The 21,240-nt window shown below is 31.0% G+C and overlaps 1 protein-coding gene across 7 annotated transcripts in view; it reads right to left on the bottom strand.

Annotated features, from left to right (window-relative positions):
• LOC129807634 (mitogen-activated protein kinase-binding protein 1) overlaps positions 1 to 21,240 on the bottom strand; it is a 91,500-nt gene that overhangs the window by 52,836 nt on the left and 17,424 nt on the right. For 4 of the 7 annotated variants that reach the window (XM_055857033.1, XM_055857030.1, XM_055857035.1 and 1 more), the window contains exon 2: positions 20,624 to 21,003. In XM_055857033.1, the coding sequence (XP_055713008.1) occupies positions 20,624 to 20,704 (81 nt within the window). In that variant the 5' untranslated portion in view covers positions 20,705 to 21,003. Of the gene's footprint in view, positions 1 to 2,801; positions 4,552 to 20,623; positions 21,004 to 21,240 lie in introns of those variants that run through there. The other 3 variants (XM_055857036.1, XM_055857032.1, XM_055857031.1) reach the window with 2 other exon arrangements.

Consider the following 21,240-nt stretch of genomic DNA (forward strand, 5'->3'; position numbering starts at 1 on the left):
TTGGACATGAATTTTTTCTTGATAAATACAGTACAAAATTTGTTTTTAAGCACAAGGAACCAAATTATAAAACTAAAGCAATAAAAATATAAAAATAAAAATGAAGTACTAAATTTATCAAGACAAAAAGCCCAGTCCAAATTGTACCTTTGTCCAACTTGTACCACTGTCCAACTTGTACCACTTTACCCTATATATTTTCCCTCTTTTAAATTTTGTTTAATATCCTACAAAATGGAACAGAAAAGATATAGGGGAATCCTTCCAGGCTTCGTACGCTTGATATTTTTCTCATATTCCATTAATGAATCTACCTATCAATGGCCATGCATTTTAAAAGCTAGTCTAAAGACATGAATTTACTGAAAAAATAGGTTAGATCCAGTAAAGGAACTTGAGAAATATATGAAGTATTTGAAGTCAGAGTGTGTGCGAAGCCTGAAACGCACCATAACTTTTGTTTTTGTAAACATTCTTTTGACATTTTAGCGAGAGTGAATGAAGTCTAGATCTAGTCATCTCGCTCACTTCTATAGGCATGTTTAAAAAAATGCTTATGAGAGTGAGAGAGATGACTATATCTAGATTTCATTCACTTTCACTGAAACGTCTAAAATTTACAAAACAAAAGTTCTTGGGAATTATATTGTTATTCTATGAATGTCCAAATATTTCAATGAGAATGATGCCCAACGCACAAAAACTTTTGTTTAGTAAACATGTTTTTGACATTTCAATGAGAGTGAGTGAAATCTATATCTAGTCATCTCGCTCATTCTCATGGGAAATTTTGAAAACATGTTTATAAACAAAAGTTATTGTGCGCTGGTCATAATGCCCTATGTACAGCAACTTTTGTTTTGTAAATATGTTCTCAAAGTTTCCTATGAGAGTGAGCGAGGTGACTAGATCTAGGTCTCACTCACTCTCATAGAAATGTCAAAAACATGTTTACAAAACAAAAATTATTGTGCGTTGGGCATAATGCCCTATGCACAACAAATTTTGTTTTGTAAACATGTTTTTGATATTTCAGTAAGAGTGAGAGAGATCTAAATGTCATCTCGCTCACTCTAGTAGACGACTTCGAAAACATGTTTACAAAACAATAGTCCTTGTGAATAAACAAAACAAAATTTATTGTAGGAAATCCATGAGCGCTATTTAATTCTATTCATCTCACTCATTCTCATACATAGTTTTATACACATGTTTACAACAAGGGCCCAAGTAGGTTCAGGCTGGTTCTTTTAGCCTGCAAAATTCGGCATTAAGAGTTTATGCCAAACTGTCCTACACTGAGAACCGGCTCATGATCATCTATTAGATGACAAATTTGACATGTTAAATATTCTCAAGGATCAGCTTGAGAATATTTGTAAACAAACGTTTGTAAACACATAGAAACATGTTGGCAAAATTTTGTCATTTGTTAAAAGGATAAGTGTACCAAATTCCGACCAGCTTGCAATTTCGGCCACTTCTTTGTTCCTGAAATTTCCATGAATTTTTATTTTTTGCATACTCTAGAGACTATATAATGCAAAAAACAACAAAAAATGTCTCTTAGACGTAGGAGATGATGTGAAAAAAGTTTTTGAAGAATTCTAGAAAAACAAGGAACTATGCTAATGAAGGTGGTCGAAATAGGCCACCAAAGGTATGTTTATATTTTTATTCGTTTTAAAATGTATTAAGAATGATTTTAGATAAAATAAAGACGACAAACTGTCTACAAGATTCCAAAAACACTCCATATAAGAAGTAACAAAAAATTAAATTTGTATTAGAAATATTATATTTCAAACTTGAGGCTTTGGCGCTTGCATGCAACTACACCGAAATTTGGCACACTTACCCTATAGTTTTGCTAGACAAACAAAAATGTACGAACAAATGTTTATAAAAGAACAAACAATCCTTGTAAAGTGATCATATTACAAACAATGTTTGTGAAAAAAAGTACAAGCTTTTACAAACTTTTTAGCAGATTATATGATTTACGAACGTTTTGTAGGGCCTCAGTAGGAATTCATAATCATTAATGAACAATTTTACGAAATTTTAGCTACTGACTAAGGCGCACTGTCGCGTCGAAAGCTTTGGCGAAAAAACATTGTTGTTCGGTCTTTGAAAGGATCAGCATCCCTGACGCACCCGGAAGGAGGTCATCTCCCTATTGCGTTATAATTTTACAAAATGTTTTTCTCTCTTTGAAAATTTTTGTGACAGATAATACACAAAAATCTTTCCATAAATATAAACAATAATGAGTAGTATTGCAGAGTTAAATTTCATAACTTTACGTAATAATAAACTTCAGTAAATATAATTTTAAGCACTTCTTAAATATTTAGCACCTATTTAGCATATTGGAATGTAATTATAAGGCCCGCCCCCCTTTTACAAACAGCAAACACCCCCAAACTCACTTTGATGCATTTTATAAATGGACAGAGATATAAATTCTCTGTCAATGAGAGTGCTTTCAAAAAAACAAAACCAGAAAAAAATGTCTTTTTCCCAAGATGATCCCCAACATTTTGAAATTTTGTGTGTAGGAATGAGAAAATGACTAAAAATCTTTGCCTCTTTCGTTGATATTTGTTATTGGATTTAACACTTTATTTTTATTATTTCAAACGTTATAAAGTATATTCCTTCGCCTATTTATTTTGTCGATTAGATCATCATTGTTGGAAAAAAAATAGTAGTTTGAAATATTGACCAAGTTTCCACTTCAAAAAGGCAGCATCACTTGTGTTAAAGAGACGCAAAAAGAAAATAAAGAGACAAATCACCTGATATGCAGCAACATCTTCATTGTTAAACACTTGATTTGGCGATGAGTTTCTTGGTGCAAACATTTTCTATTTCTTATTTTAATTATATTTTTTTTTTAATTTTTAATTATATATATTATATTTTTTAATCTTTCTTTTCAATTCTATTCATCAATTCACAATGTACTGAATTAAGTAGAACTTCATTTTCCACCGTAAATCCTCTTTCACACATCCATTTGGTATAAATCTCTCGAACAATATATTATGCTTTTACAATATACCGAGAGATTTTTTTGTTTTGTTTTAGATCTTCTTTAATTTTTTCTTCTTTTTTAATTTATCTCATCGTAGTCACGGCAAAATTAATTAGTTGATTCAAGGTTGACAATTTGTGCACAAATGATGCGGAAAAACGTAATCACATAATCCTCTTGGCTCTGCTTAATCCATATATTAGACACAAATTAAACTTATGGGTTAATTTTTCGGACATTCGAACAAGACACCCAGATACTTTATGAATATCGGATGGAAGTTACCGTAAAACTAAACATACGAGAGGAAAACAAGAATTCACTTTGGTATCTTCCAACACTATATGGAGGTGAGTTGAGCAATAATATAAACCTCCAAGTATATAACTATATGGAATATCTTACTCTCTCACACTCATTTATCCATTCATGCACTGTCACTATCTCATACTACACAATCACATCAACTGGCCAACAAGTAAACATGACGTATGCTAATAAATATTACTTGCAAGAGCCATAGGGTACACATTTCCTTGCACCATCCAAAACCAAAAAAAAAAAAAAAACATTTTTCACATCTTGAAAATTTCTAACACCTCTCCTACATTAAACCAAACCCCAAAACATAAAAAAAACCTTTCGTCCATCAACCAGCAAGTGAAAGAAGCCAATCAATATAGGTTTATGGTAAAATTTTTGCAAAACGTTCAATTAAAATTTCCATGTGATGTATATTTTCTTCAAGATGAAGAGAAATTGTTTTTCGTTTAAACTGTCAGAAATAATTTGCACTGCACCTTATTATTTTAACCTCAAATACAATTAAGAACAATGAATTTGTAAAATATAACCTCTAATTTTCTTCCCCATTCACCTTAACAAAAAAAAACAATCAAATGTTAATTTGAGAGACTGGTTTAAATAATTGCAGAAAAAATAGCCACAAATTGGTGTTGATATTTCAAACGGTTTGGCACTGAAGTTACACGAAAAGGGAGCATCATTATTATGATGTTGATTCATACGAGAAAGTTTCGATAAATGTTTGGAAATAAATTTCCAAAGAACAAATTGTACAGAATGATTTATTTAAAAACAAAAGAAAAAAGAAAAAGTTAAGTAGAGCGCACTAAAATTACAAAAATCACTAAATTTTCACAATACGCACTGACATTTATTTGTCTTAAAAATCTTCATAAATCTAACAATTGATTTTAAAGAAAAAAAAATATTCTCCATGTTTTCAAATATCAATTTGTTCAGCTCAGCTGCTTTATAATCCCATAACATCAGTTTAATTGTGCCTTTCTGTTAATTAAATTAACCCATTCGCATCTATCTCATTTTACATGATGAATATGCAAACTAAAGCGTGTAGGGTAAGGCAAAGTCTCAAGTTTGAAATGTAATATTTTTAATATAAATTGAATATTTTTGTTACTCTTTTATAAGGAGTGTTGCTTGGAACCTTGCAGACAGTTTATCATTTTTATTTTCTCTAAAATCATTCTTAATACAATTTAAAATGAATAAAAATGTAGACATAGCATTGGTGGCCTATTTCGGCCACCAATGCTATGCATGGCCAGTGGCCAGGTGTAAGAAAAGTTGTAATTAAAAGCACAAAATGTTTCAAATTCTAACAATTAAAATCGGAGATATAGGATAAGTGTGCCAAATTTCGGCATAGTTGCATGCAAGCGTCAAAGTCTCAAGTTTGAAATGTAATATTTTAAATACAAATTGTTTTTTTTTTAATTCTTTCTTTTGTAAGAGTGTTGCTTGGAACCTTGCAGACAGTTTATCATTTTTATTTTCTCTAAAATCATTCTTAATAGATTTTAAAATGAATTTAAAAATGTAGACATAGTATTGGTGGCCTATTTCGGCCACCTTCATTCTCATAGTTTCATGCCCTTCCAGAATTCTTTCAATGTCTTTTTCAGGTCATCTTGCTCGTCGAAGCGACATTTTTTGTTTTTTTTTTTTGCATTGTACAATCTCAAGAGTATCAAAAAACTAAAAATTCATGGAAATTCGAGCAACAAAAAATATGGCCGAAATTGCAAGCTGGCCGGAATTTGGCACACTTACCCTATATGAAAATTTTTACCGACGCTTGACATGAACTTAATCGCAGTAGGCTTTGGATTTTGTTTTTTTTTTCTTCAGTGTCGTTTGAAGAGAATTTTGACTGAGTAATTGCACAAAGAGGAGGTCCGTGGTGCAATTGGTAAGAGCGTTCGGCTCTTGGGCGGTGTGAACCCCGGTTCGACTGTCACAGTTGTGAGTTCGAGTCCCGCCCGGTGCAAATGATTGAAGCGTCTGAATGGACATTTTTCACGAAACATTGTAAACTGAATAATGTAGAGGAAACTGGGGCACCCCAAACACGGGGTACCACCAATCACTGCGATTTTTTAATCAGATATTCGACTTCAGAAGATAAGACCTATAGGAATTTATAGGCACTATAGGGATTCTTGTCCACTGAAGGAATGGTCGAGATAGTCCAAATAGTTTAAAAATAAAAATTAGTGTTTGGTGGTACCCCGTGTTTGGTGGTGCCCCAGTTTCCCCTATAAAATGGCAATAAAAGCCAGGTACATCGAAATAAAATAAATAATAATAATTGCAAAAAGATGGAGACCATGCGAAGATTAAAAGTTAACAATTATCTCAAGAATTCAAAAGCGAGCTATGCTGAAATCGCGAAATTAATCGGGAACCACTCTACTGTTCGGAAGATTAGAATTCAGTTCTAGAAACTCAAGACTGGTCCACAAAATTCTGGAGAAAGTAGCCGAAAATCTAGAATTGAGGACAAGAGGATGTATAAGAAAGTGCTTGAGCTGAAAAAACTGGGAATACGTAGAAGCTTGGTCCATAAAATCAAGAAGAAAAATGATTTGAAAACCTACAAAGCTCAAGCTGCTCCCAATCGGACCGACAAATACCGTCAAAATGCTAAAACAAGGTCACAGAAACTCAACTATCATCTTCAAAAGGATTTCAAGGCTATGAGAGAGATGTTTAACTCGTCCTGCACTCCGGAAGATTGACAAATACTAGGAAATTTTGAAGACAAATAATGTCAAGAAGAAGGGTCAAACAGCCGAAAACTTGCTGGATTTCGAGATTAAGTAGAAGAAAGCCATCCATTACCGTGGAGATGGGTTTGTCAAGTCCTTAATGAAGGGAATTAAGAAGAAGATGCGAGAATTCGGCAAGAAGACATTGGATTTAAAAAACCAAAATCCTATAAAAATGCCAATAAAATTATCTTTCAGAAAATACATTTGTTTTATTATATTACTGTGGTTAACATGTGAGAACCATTTGTCAATGGCAAAAATTAATCGTATACACCCTTTAGACAATTTTGAATAATTTATTTCTGGAAAATTGTTATCCGAAAAGATGCCGTTAAAGAATTTTTAGATATTTAACCCTTTAAGGACGATTGGGTCACCGGTGATCCAAAAATGAAATATTTCCTAAGGTCATCTAAAGTTGTGTTTTGCTCTAAAAAGTCAGAAAAAGTGATTTTTCGTTTTTTTTTTTACGCAGAGTCTGACATTGCGTAGCTTTTGATAATATTTTCATTAAATTTCTTTTCTGATTTGAACTCTCGTTGACAAATTCTTTTCTTAAATAATTACACAATATAAATAAATGGCTTTTGAAATGAATCCTGGGCCATTTCCATTGAGAAACATTTCAGATTTTTAAATTTTGACTTTTAATTTACAAATGTGGCAATATTAGAGAAAATGTAAATTAGGTATTTTTTATTTGGTAAAGGATTTATTGGTTTGGTTGCACTATTCTACCTCTGTTCTATATAAAGATTAAATATGAAATGCAGCACGAGATTATTATAGCTGTTGTCATAAATCTACGACTGCCAAAAAAAACTTACTTATGATTTTTTACAACGTCATTTTATTTACATTACCATGGGAAAGAAAAGACCTAAGACAAAGATTTTAAGTTGGAAAGTGAACTTTCAGAGTGAAATTAAATTATACAAAAACCTAAATAATTTTTAAGAGCACGCAATGGGTTAAGTGGTAGAGAGTTCGCTCTATGATGCAAATGTCCCGGATTTAAATCACATTTATAGAACATAATAATAATTTAATGCTTTTTATTTTATTGCATCTAGTATCACGGGGTTATGGAGAATTCCATCTTTGTTATATATTAAAAAAACAATAGCTAGAGATAAAGGTCCTCTTTAAATGTCATTTAAATCATTAAAAAAACACATTTCGCCTTTATAAATTACAAAAATTCGCATACCCTATTTTGTAATAAATAATCAAATGAAAATGCTCTGTTTTGTTTTAACTCGTGCTGATATTTGTATTCTGCAGACAACTAACCTTCAGTGTATAGTATTACACTGCACAAAAAAAATATTTTGTAAACTTGTTCGTAAATGTTTGTGAACTCCTGCTAGGGTCTTACGAAATTCTCATAAATCGTATAACCCACTAAAGTTTGTAAAAATTTGTACATTTTCTACAAACATTGTTCATAGCATTATAATTTTACGAGATTTTTTTTTGTTTTACAAACATTTGTTAGCAAATGTTTGTCAACACAAAATATGTTCGTAAAGTTTTGTCATGTTCGTAAAGTTTTGTCAGACAAACAAAAATGTACGAAAAATGTTTGTAAAAAACGGAAAATGCTCGTTAAGTGTTCATGTTACAAACAATTTTTGTTAAAAACTACAAACATTTACGAACGTTTTTGTGGGAGCTATATATTTTTAGGAGATTCAAAATATTAATTTAGCTACCAAGATCTCTTGCAGAAAATGACCCAAAATTATGTTAAGGAGAAGTAGTACACCTTTGAATAGGGGTAGCTATGAAATTGAGTTTTATTCTCCTACACAGAAAAAAAAATATTTTGTAAAAATGTTCGTAAATGTTTGTGAATTCCTATGGGGGAGTTACGAAATGCTCGAGAATCGTATAACCCACAAATATGTTCGTAAAATGTTGTACTTTTTTCACAAACGTTGTTCGTAATATGATTATTTGACGAACATTTTTTGTACTTTCACAAGCATTTGTTCGTAAATGTTCGTAAACACACAAAAAATGTTCGTAAAATTTTGTCATTTTTTCGTAAATGTTCGACAAGAAAACAAACATTTACGAACAAATGACAAAATTTTACGAACATTTTTTTGTGTGTTTACGAACATTTACGAACAAATGTTTGTAAAACTACAAAAAATGTTCGTCAAGTGATCATGTTACGAACAATGTTTGTGAAAAAAGTACAAACTTTTACGAACTTGTTTGTGGGTTATACGATTCACTTGCATTTCGTAACTCCCCCATAGGAATTCACAAACATTTACGAACATTTTTACAAAATATTTTTTTCTGTGTATTTTTAAATGGAATTGAGCGTTATCCTATCATAATTTACCTTCGCAATTGCTTTGTGGAGGTAAATTATATCATAAGGTCCAGTTCCATTTAAAAATAGAAGAAAAAGTTCTATTTTAACCCTTTAAGGACGAAAAGGTCAAAAAACAAGGGTCAGAAAAAATAATTTATTCTAACTTTTTAGAGCAAAATACAGCTTTATAAGACCGTAGGAAAAATTTCATTTTTGGGTCACTGATGACCCAATCGTCTTTAAAAGGTTAAAGTTACTCCAATTCAAAAGCGCCCCATTTCCCCCTATCATTCAAGATTAACTTATGTTATCAAGGTGAAGAATCCCATGCAATGGTACTTTGAGAGCTTCCCAACTTGATCAATTCAAAGAAATTAACACTTAAGCATATACTTCGGGAGAGAAAGTCATAGGAACTTAACTAAATAGAACACTTTCGACAAGAAAGAGACCAGTTGTACATTAGACGTTTTAAACTGGAAGAAAAATAATCCCATCCTTGTGGATTTTAGTTAATTTTCCTTGCAATTTCTATTGATGAAGTACACAGAGAAAAATAGTTGATAATCAGATCGACCCTGTTGATCAAAATAGTTGATTAATTTGACAATTGATCAGTAAGTCGATCGAAATGTTGGTAATTTCTATCAACAGTTGATAGTTTGATCAACAAGTTGGTAAAAAAGTTGATTTTATCTACACAAAAGTTAATTTTCCGATTTTTTCGACTAATAGTTAATCAGTTTTAAATACATTTCTATCAACTGTTGATCACAAAATATCGAAATCAACTTAATGATCAAAATGTGTATAAAATTTATCAACTATTAACTATCAAATATAAAAACCAACTAAATAATCACCTGTTGATAGCAATTGAGCAATAGTAAATTCTTAAAGCGAATTGATAAAATTTTCAAAAACAATTGATTAGTTAACAGTTCCGTTTCTATTTGACAAAATCTGATGAGTAATAATATTATATTACACAAAAGTTGATTTTCAGATTTTTTTACCAACAGTTAATTAAATTTAAATACATTTCTATCAATCGTTGATCATTAAATATTGAAATCAACTTAATGATCAAAATGTGTATAAAATTTATCAACTATTAACTATCAAATATAAAAACCAACTAAATAATCACCTGTCGATAGCAATTGAATAATAGTAAATTCTTAAGAACCAAGACAGTTTTGAACAATTGATTATAGTTAAAAACTCCGTTTCTGTTTGACAAAAACTGATGAGTAACATATTATTAATATTATTGCTTTCTCCAAAAAATCCTAAAGGTTCTGTGATTTTGTAGTCAATTGCATTGAACATATCCACGATACTCAAGTTGGTCAAAAGATTCCACGTGCTCTCTCCAAAACATCACAAATTTTCTGGAATTTTGTTGTCAATTTTTTTGAATACTACGATGATACTCAAGTTAATCAGATGATTCCATCTAATTTCCACAACAACAGTTGATCAAAAAGTGATCAAAAATTAATCATTTATTAATCGATCAACAGTTGATCAAAAGTTGATCAAAAGTTAATCGTTTGTTAATCGATCAACAGTTGATCAAAAGTTGATCAAAAGTTGATCATGTGTTAGTCGACCAAGTTGATCAAAATTTGATCAAAAGTTGATCAAAAGTTGATCAACTGTTGATCTGAGTAATACTGTAATTGTTTCGCAAAATCGTTTCATTGATTGGAGTGGTGAACCAAGCTTTGGCGCCAAGTGATGTTCCTGATTTAATTGACCAATTGCGAAATCTGTAAATATACTATATTTCATGATAACACGTCATTTTGTGTCGTATTTGCACTGTCAGTATATAAATTATTCACTCAAATTCTATCTCGCCTGAATTATAGCTGTTAACTGTAACAAAATTGATCAACTGTTGATCAAACATTGATCAACTGTTGATCAACTGTTGATATTGGGCCATATCTGTAAATATGCTATATTTCGTGTTTTTGTGTCGTATTTGCACTGTCAGTATATAAATTATTCATTCAAATTCTATTTTGCCTGAATTATAGCTGTTAACTTGAACAAAATTGATCAACTGTTGGTCAAACATTGATCAACTGTTTATCAACTGTTGATATTGGGCAATATCTGTAAATATGCTATATTTCGTGTTTTTGTGTCGTATTTGCACTGTCAGTATATAAATTGTTCATTCAAATTCTATCTCGCCTGAATTATAGCTGTTAACTGTAACAAAATTGATCAACTGTTGATCAAATTTTGATCAACTGTTGATCAAATGTTAATGACATTAAAAAATAAACAATTTTATCAAATATCAGATAACAAAGGAATCCATCGACTCATTAAATTCAGATTGGCTTCATATTAACAACATAGATTCGAATAGGCATAATAGGGAACGTCATAATCAAAAAGTGCTACATTAAATTTTCCTTTAAAGTTTAAGATAAAGCACTTTTAATTATTTCATTGTAAAAGTAGCTGAGCGGAATAAAATAACAATAATTACGCTATGCAACAAATTCACTATTGTTTTTCTATCTCAGAGGTCTCACATGGTACGTTTGATAAGAGTTGAGTCCCCTGATTAAGAATCTGGTTTTAGTTTTGCTCTATCACGTCTCAATTTTTTTAATTACTACTTTTATATTTTTTCTGCTTTGCCTTAGATTATTTGTTACATCTCAGGTTCTGCTGAAGAGAACTTAAAAGGCGTAGGTTCGTTGGAAAGGTCATTAGTTGTGTTTCAATTTCCATTATTACACAAAACTTTGTAAAACCACTCCTCCCAGGGTGTAAAATTAGAGTTTCTCTAAAAATTACCACAAAAATAATGGTCTTAAAGTGAGGTTTTAAAAATTTGAATAAGATAAAATAAACAAAACAGGCGATAGGCAACACTTAGGACTACAAAACCGTTTTTGCCATTTTTTGATACTTGGGTGCCTATATATCTCCGATTCTGCTGAACAGAACTGTTTTGTGACTTTGATAGAGAATTTAATTAGCTACATTTTCGTCCATGTGCAACTTTTCGCTAAGATTGTTTTTTAACCTCGAAATTGAGGCTCAAGCGAAAATCTAGCACTTAACCAACTAAACAAAATCTTTACTATTTCACACATTTTGACTTTTTCTTTTTAAATTTAGAAATCTCAGGGTATTTTTTATCTTGTTTTTGACAACTCTAGAAGTTTAATCATTTTTACCATTTTATAAAGTATATTTAGATATTACACAAGTTAATAACTCAAATAATATCTTTAATATCTATAGATTTCAGTTTTACTTCAAGCTTAAAACAAATTTTATTACAAAAATGACATATTAATTGCATAATTTTAAATATTTCTTATTTAATACATGTTTTATAATCAATAAACATCTATACTAGTTAATAATAGAAAACTGTGAATTAAAAGACGGTTAAGAGTCACTGCATGGTAGCATCACAAAAGACAGTGATAAGCTTAGATCAGCTTATAGAGGTGCGATTCCTTCATTTCAAATTTGGATTGTAGCAAACTCGAACAATATTTATACATAAATAATGCAAATTCCCATTAATAATTCTTAAACGTATATAACTTATTATCGTTATTAAAGAGGAAAACTTAATGAAAAATCCATAAAAGTGTCTGAAAATCTTTAAAGTCGATTATCTCGGAAACTATGAGAAATTGAGGCCTCAAACTTTACATCCATTTAGAGCCTCCTTCAGGCTTGATATGTGCAAAATTTCACTTGAAAATTAAGAAAATTGGATGAGAAATGCATAAAAGTGTCTGAAAATCTTTAAAGTCGATTATCTCGGAAACTATGATAGATAGAGGTCTCAAACTTTACATCCGTTTGGAGCCTCTTTCAGGCTTGATATGTGCAAAATTTCATTGGAAAATTAAGAAAATTGGACGAGAAATGCATAAAAGTGTCTGAAAATATTTTATCTCGGATTATCTCGGAAACTATGAGAGATAGGGGCCTCAAACTTTACATACATTTGGAGCCATTTGTAGTTCTAAGTGTTGCCTATCTCCTGGTGTTAATGATTTTTTTTTTAATATTTTGTTTATATCATTTTATTCAAATTTTTAAAACCTCACTTTAAGACCATTATTTTTGTGGTAATTTTTAGAGAAACTCTAATTTTACACCCTGGGAGGAGTGGTTTTACAAAGTTTTGTGTAATAATGGAAATTGAAACACAACTAATGACCTTTCCAACGAACCTACGCCTTTTAAGTTCTCTTCAGCAGAACCTGAGATGTAACAAATAATCTAAGGCAAAGCAGAAAAAATATAAAAGTAGTAATTAAAAAAATTGAGACGTGATAGAGCAAAACTAAAACCAGATTCTTAATCAGGGGACTCAACTCTTATCAAACGTACCATGTGAGACCTCTGAGACAGAAAAACAATAGTGAATTTGTTGCATAGCGTAATTATTGTTATTTTATTCCGCTCAGCTACTTTTACAATGAAATAATTAAAAGTGCTTTATCTTAAACTTTAAAGGAAAATTTAATGTAGCACTTTTTGAGTATGACGTTCCCTATTATGCCTATTCGAATCTATGTTGTTAATATGAAGCCAATCTGAATTTAATGAGTCGATGGATTCCTTTGTTATCTGATATTTGATAAAATTGTTTATTTTTTAATGTCATCAACATTTGATCAACAGTTGATCAAAATTTGATCAACAGTTGATCAATTTTGTTACAGTTAACAGCTATAATTCAGGCGAGATAGAATTTGAGTGAATAATTTATATACTGACAGTGCAAATACGACGCAAAAAGACTTGTTATCATGAAATATAGTATATTTACAGATATCTCGATTGGTCAATTTCGTCAGGAACATCATTTGGCGCCAAAGCTTGGTTCAGCACTCCAATCAATGGAACGATTAATGTAAAGTATTACAATATTACTCAGATGATGCGAAGATTGACAGTTGATCAAAAGTTGATCAAAAGTTGATCAATTTTTGATCGACTAACAGATGATCAACTTTGATCAACTTTTGATCAACTGTTGATCGACTAACAGTTGATCAATTTTTGATCAACTTTTGATCAACAGTTGATCTATTAAAAGTTGATCAACCTTTGATCAACTTTTAATTAACTGTTGATTAAAACGTGATCCTATGTAAAGTTGATCAAAAGTTGATAAAGGTCGATTGATCTGTTGATAATATCGGAAAAAATATCGAAAAACCAACAGTTGATAAAATCAATCAACTTTTGACCAACTTTACATAGGATTCGATATATTAACTTGGTGATTAATTTTATATGAAAAATCAACTTTTTGATCAACTCAATTATCAACTATTTTTCTCTGTGTAGATAAATAAAAATATATACAAAATAGATAAACTATTCTTTATTTTGATCTTATGGAAGAATGCCTTGCTTTCACTTAATTAGCGGAATTGAGTTTATTTTTTTGTTTAAATAAGAACTTTAACTTGAAGACGTATTTCTTCATCTTCAGATAGAAATTATAATAATTAATGAGATTATAATAATTTCCGGTAATAACCGGAAATCGATTGACTATCCTACTGTTACTTCAAAATGATATAAGAAATATTTATGTTAATCTAATCTATTTGCCCATCTAATGCTAATGTTAATTAACGTTTAAAAAAAGACACAGGAAATATTTTAAAATATAAATAACATATTTTTTAACAAAAAACCCTGAAAGACGTTACATTTCTTCCGTCAAGAGTCCTTCCTTGAGTACATTTTCAAGGAAGAAAACTTTGACAATGTGCGAAACACCCATTGATAGGTAAGAAAAAAGTATTTAAAAATCGTTTCATAACTCATTTGTTGTGAAAAAAAAATGTTTAAAAATAAAGGTGTGAGTAGTTTGTACTTTTTTTTGCTCCACCTTGTTCTTTTTTTTTATCTTTTTCCTTGCTCGTATAATTCTCTCTCTCCCCCAAAGATATCTTTATTTGTTATCTTGACTTCTGTGTGTCATTTTCTTCTCTGGTTTTCCGCAACACCTTTTGTGTTTTCTTGTACGATCTTTTAGCACACATAAACCTCCAACTGACTAATTTCAGGAGATATTGCACTATAAAGACACATTACAGAAAATGCAAAATGCCTCCTATCGATCACTCTGTGCGGTGTTGATTATATTAATTAAATGTGACACACACTACTTTGGAAAAATCTCTTTTTATACAATATCTTTAAAGTCTATATATCTATCTCTGTTTGGTGTCTTAAGCAAAAGCAAGCCGACAATTTTGCGTTGGAGTTTAGGTATTTCTATGTTTGGAGATCATGTCATTCTTATGTCTCCCTCATACACAGCAGAGAGTTTCACATATGACTTTAGCGAGAAATAAATAAATACATTCTTCAATACAAGAGGTAATTTTCGATAAATATATTTAAATTTTACGCATACGTTATTCACTTCTATTGTTGAAGTATTACTTCAAAGTCCAAATACGTAAAATAAAATAGAAGAAGAAAAAAACATTTAGACACGAACATAACACAGAATTTTAAGCAGGTGCTCTCTCACTGTCAAAAAAAAATTTCTTTCACTTCCCTTCTTCTTCGACGTAAGAAAAATCAAATGTCTCAAGAATAATTAAATAATTCAAATATCTAATTCAATTTAACTTTCTCCTTCATTGTTTTATCAGGGCAAAATCTTTCTCTTTCTCTCCTCTCAATTTGATGCAGCATGCAGATATTGAGGAAAAGGCCAATGCAAAAAGTTCCACCAATAACATTCTAATATTATTGCAAAATAATTGCTCTAACACATGAAATATAAAATACAACTAAAAGATTAACCAGAGATTTTCCCGAGTGAGTGTAAATAAAAAAAAACAATAAAAAAAGAAAAATATTATAAAAATAATTTTTCAATATAAAATATCCGCAAATTGCAAATTCATTAATGTTACACGAGTCGATGGAAATTCTTTTCAAAGCCAGTCACGTTTGGCATGCTTCTTTGCATTACCACTCACGAAGATTCAATCTCATCCAAGCCATATAATAAAGGTTCATTCACAATTTACTAGTAGCCGTCAGCAATATAAGTTATAAAGTTTCAAAAGAAAATTAAACCTTCATTCCCCCACTCTACCTATTCTTCATTATTGTTTACAATTAATACATTAAAATAGTTATGAGTAAGTAATTTAGTGTCCATTGAATATTATGAAACACTATAAGAGTTTAAATTAATCGACCTTTAATTATAGTCTCTGCCAAATGTCTCTCCTTTTTATATAATTCAGCAATGTCTACATGTATACATTATACAGTTGATGACACAGGTAAATGAACATATATTGACAGTTTTACTGAGAAAAGCCAAAATTATCACTGAAAATCTCAAAATAAAATTTTTAATCTTTGCGCAAGAGATAAAATGACGATCGGGAATAAACAATAAATCCCAGTGTTTCGAGCATAATTCAGTTTTTAAGCTTCTACAATAACATTTGATTCTTATCATTTTTATCTTTATCAGCTCTCTGTAACTTGGATGAATGAAACTGTATTTTAATGTCATGTGTCGATGAAAATTGTAATTAGCATAATTTGAAATATTAGGGGAAAATGAGGCGATTAGATAGGAGTAAAATCAGACAGTGAGAAATTCTCAGACTGGGCTTTTTGATTTTTACGGTGCTTTTCAAGCCAATGTAAATGTCAATATGACGTTTCCATTGTCTTTTTTTGTCTGAAAAACATGGCAACAACAGCGCCTCTACAATATGGGTTTTCAAAAACAATTATGCAAAAATTGTGTTTCCCGGGTTTCGAGATTCCAAATTGGGCTTATCGGGTTTTGGAATGCAAAAATTGACTTTCTCTGATAAGGGATAACTCATTTCGGAGAATTCGAGTCAACTTGAACATGAAATCTGAGGAACTCACAAAGTGCCCATGGAGAATTTACGGGGATCTCGAGGAACCTATACATTTTTTTCAGAGAACTCACAAGGAATCCTGAGAACTCATATTTTTTTTCAGGAAACCCGCGGAACACATATTTTTTCTGGGAACCTGGGGAACTCATATATTTCTTCAGGGAATTCGGCACTGAGAGAAATCCGAAAAAGTTAAAATAACATTCCGGAAATGTTAATTTTACCCTGCAGTATTGATCCGAAATCGGTGTAAATATTACCCTTTTTATGTGTATTGGGGGTTAAAGTTACCCTTTTTTATGTTGATTTTACCCTCAAAAGGTGTAAAATTAACATTAAAAAATGTTGATATATTTTTACACCTAAACAGTGTTAAAGTTACGAGGAAAAGTCATTCGCACCCTTTTTTTCTCAGTGGGGGAACTTATATATTTTTTCAGGCAACAACACTGGGAACTTATATTTTTTCCTTAGGGAACTCGGAAAACTATTTTTTCTGGGAACCTGAGGACCTCAAACAATTTTCTGGGAACCTGGAGAACTTATATATGTTTTCAAGGAACCCAAGGAACTCATATTTTTTTCAGATAACTCGGAGAACTCATATATTTTCCAGGGAACCTGGACAATTTATATATTTTTCTAGGGAACCTGGGGAACTCATATATTTTTTCAGAGAACTTGGGGATATATTTTTTCGGGAAACTCTCACGGAACTCAGGAAACTCAGGGAATTCACGGAGAACTCAGGGATCCCATATATTTGTTCGGTAGACCGGGAACTCGAGCTACTCAATTGCTTATGAATAACCCCTTGTTCTCGGGTTTTGCGATGCAATTCTCGGGTTTCGCGATGCAAAAGAAACTAGGTTTCTCGTGTTTTTAAATGAAAAATGGAGTTTCTCGAGTTTCGTGATGCAATTCTCGGTTTTCTCGAGTTTTCTGATGGAATTCTTGGGTTTCTCGGGTTTCGTGATACTAAAATAGTGTTTCTCCAGTTTCGTGATGCAATTCTCGGGTTTTCCAATGCAATTTTTGAGTTTCTCGGGTTTCGTGATATCAAAACTGTGTTCCTCGAGTTTCATGACATAATTTCTTAAGTTTCTCGGGTTTTGTGATGCAAAAATTGTGTTTCTCAGGTTTCGTGATGCAAAAATTGTGTTTCTCGGGTTTCGTAATGCAATTCTTTGTTTTATCAACTTTTCCAATACAATTCTTGAGTCTCTCGGGTTTCACGATGTGATTCACAAGTTTCTCGAACAATTAACAAGGGTTTTACAATATGAGTTACCCCTTGACTTAGAAGGAATATTGAGCGAAACAACAATTTATTCAGAGTAAACACTTTCTCAACATTGTTTTTTTTTTTTACAAAGTAATTCCCAAAGAAAAATTTCATTTGATGGCTAACAATGGCGTTAAAATTGGAAATTAGATCTTTTTTGTGACAATAAACAGAGGAATATTCCACTATGCCGATATGGGTAAACACCAAAGGATAATGGATCTTAAAAAAATGCCTAATATAACTTCTTGTAACTACTGCTCTCCTAAGTCTTTATGCCCTAAAGAAGATTCCAACGAAAGGACTTATTCCTCTATAAAGGAAAACAAAGCGTATGTAACATCTAAAAAAGGCCAAACATCGAAATGTTATGCTATTGTCATCCACTATACAGTCGAAAAAAAAACTTACATTTTTTGTGGCTAATCTGCCCCGGTCTGCCCTATAATTAATACAAAGGCCATTTTCGAAAAAAAGGACGAAATATCGGCAGAGAGAAAACCACTAAAACATATCCACAATGAAGATGGTACGAATTATTTTCAAGATTATCTCAAGAGCAATGTTCCTGGAGATCCCGAAGACCTTACGGTGGTATTTCTAGCCATTTGGGTTGTAGCTCTAGTAACGTAAAGGTTAATGATCGAACGTAATTTTTCGGGAAATGCCTAATTCATTAAAAATGAACCCCTGAGATTGAATATAGTCATTATTCAATTCAATTCTCCTCAATTAACCCTTTAAGGACGATTGGAACACCGGTGTCCCATAAAGATAATAATATTTCCTGACTACCTAAAGTTATTTTTTTTTATGCCTCTAACTATTTGTTATGTAATAAATATTTAAGCTTAAAAATGGCGAATTTTTAAATTCTCAAAATCATAATTGATTTCATTTATTTTTATATTTCCAATTTTATTTTATTTATTTATTTTTTTTTTTTTTAGCAAAACCCTTTTGGCAATATAAACTACAATACACATATGTAATATTTTTTATTAAAGCGAAAAATTATTATTCATTGGTATTGTCAGAAAAATTACTTAAATTTTTGGGCTATTTTTGTCCCTATCGTTCATAGAAGCACAAAATACAGCGGATCTGTTTCTGTTGAACTTTCCAAGGTTAAATGTAAGACTTATCATTGATTATGTTTCCCAGTTTAATTTTTATTGTTGATTTTCAGTCCGTAAAAAGTGTCTCGTCGTTATAGACTTAAGGCGTGGTTGCGGCTGCCGCCGACTTACCACGACTGATCTCATCAGGTAAACGGCTGAAACCCTGAATCACAGATCGTATATACCAAAAATTTGTAGCATATTTACAATTTATGTTTAGAATTACAATCATTATTTCTAAATGAAGTTAGATCTAGTCGTTACTTTGATTTAGATCCTTAATTGTTTTGTCTATGTAAATTACATAACGTTTAACCCTTTAAGGACGTTTGGGTTGCCGGTGACCCAAAAATGGAATTTTTCTTATGGCCTTCTCAAGCTATGTTTTAGTTTAAAAAGTCAGAAAAAGTGACTTTTTCAGAACCTTATTTTTTGACCTTCTTGTCCTTAAAGGATTAAGCCCAGCTTTTTTTATAAATACATGAAAAAAAATGTTTTCAATATCCCAATATAGCAGCCCCACTTCCCCCTGTATCTAAAAAATAATTAAAATGTGAAGATAGACAAAAAAAATCTGGATAACGATTAAAGCAGATGGAAATTACTCAGTGGGAATAGCGTATTAAAATGGAAAATAATATAAATTGACAACAGAAACTATTTATCGGTTAGCCGAGACACATACCACATAGCCTTAAGAAAAGCAAGATCAGTTTAATTAACAGTATCTCAAATTCATCGTAATTTCCTGATTGAAAATATATCTCTTTCATTTCGAAATACCTTCACAATTTTCCACTTTTATCTCTCTATTCTTAGGTAAGTTAAAGGGTTTACGTAAGTAAAAGAGGTAGCAAAAGGTTCTTTGTTCAAGAAAGTGTTATTAAAATATTTTTCCAGTATTTTATAATAAGAATCATAATATGTAGGACAAAGATTTTATTTTAGAAAATAGATTTATGTTGTCTAAGTTGTAATTGCAAAGTTTGAGTTATAGGTTTGTGTATTAAATATAATGTGTTCTGGATAAATATGTCTGTAAATCATAGTGATTTCATTGAATAAATTGTGCTATTACATAGTCAATTTAAGGAAACTGAAATCTAGTGTTTTTAAGTTTTATTTATTTATTTTTTATATTTGTTACTGTATTGAAGTGTAAATGGCAATATGAAACTCTACACTGAGAAAAAAAGAGGGTGCAATTAACATTTTTTCCTCATAACTTTGACACTTTTTAAGTATAATAGGTGTGATTATGAAAGAATCACACCTAAAAATATATCAACATTTTTTAATGTTAATTTTACACCTTTTTAAGGGTGAAATTAACATGAGAAAGGGTAACTTTAACCCCTTACACACCTAAAAAGGGTAATCTTTACACCGATTTTGGATCAATACTGCAGGGTAAAATTAACATTTCTGGAATGTTATTTTAACTTTTTCGGATTTTTGTGTAATAAATACAAAAAAACATAAAGTGCGCAATAGGTGAAATAATATCTTGAAATACAACTTCTTCTATTGTGAATGATGCTTTTAGCTGATGAATCACTTTGCATTTTTAAATGAATAAAAATTGTAGATCTATATTGAGAAACAAACAAGAGTGATCATAAACTTATGGAAGTCAGTGTAAATTGATTCGTTCACAGAAATTGCACTTCAATCAAAATTTCCCAATGTAGGTGTGAAACATGATTTTTAAATATAACATTTTTGCAATTTCAAATTTCTCAGACATACCAACTTGGTTAAGGAAATAATAAAAAGAAAATAAATAAATAAATAAATATCTTTGAAATATTCTTACCCGATCGCTCAAACTTTCATCATTTTTGCCACGCTTTAGAGATGGCGCACGTATTACTTTAACATCACTTCTCGTATCCATCGTATTTTTGTTGTCTATCGATGAAACAATTCACCTCTCAACGATTGAAGAACATCTATTTTCTGTTGCCTCGACGCTAAATTGCAGAGATCAACCAGAGATTTGTTGCTTTGACTATATAGGATGCTTTGTGCCGCAACTTAATGATCCAATAATTTACACATCATTGCTCACACACTTTTTTTTCCTTGCCTTAGCCTCCAATCTTGTGCAAATGTCGCATATGATCGATGGAATAATTAGGCTGTAATCTCACAAATTGACGATCGTTGATCTTCACCACACATTTCATCTCTGTGCTAAAATAAAGAAATGAAGAAAAAACACAAGAAATATTTAATCATTTACTCTTCCACGTAGATTTCTTTGAAAGAAATGACTCTTTAAGCTTCCTCTCTCACTCTCCAACTGCCAAAGAAATTGTATCAAATTGTTCCGTAAGGTACAAACACAATTCCATGATGAAAAAAAAATCAACACCGCAGATAGACATAAACTTGAAATTGAATCACTGAGTATATTAAGTTTCAGCCACG

The sequence above is a fragment of the Phlebotomus papatasi genome, chromosome 3 (assembly GCF_024763615.1).
Source record: "Phlebotomus papatasi isolate M1 chromosome 3, Ppap_2.1, whole genome shotgun sequence".
Lineage (NCBI taxonomy): Eukaryota > Metazoa > Arthropoda > Insecta > Diptera > Psychodidae > Phlebotomus > Phlebotomus papatasi.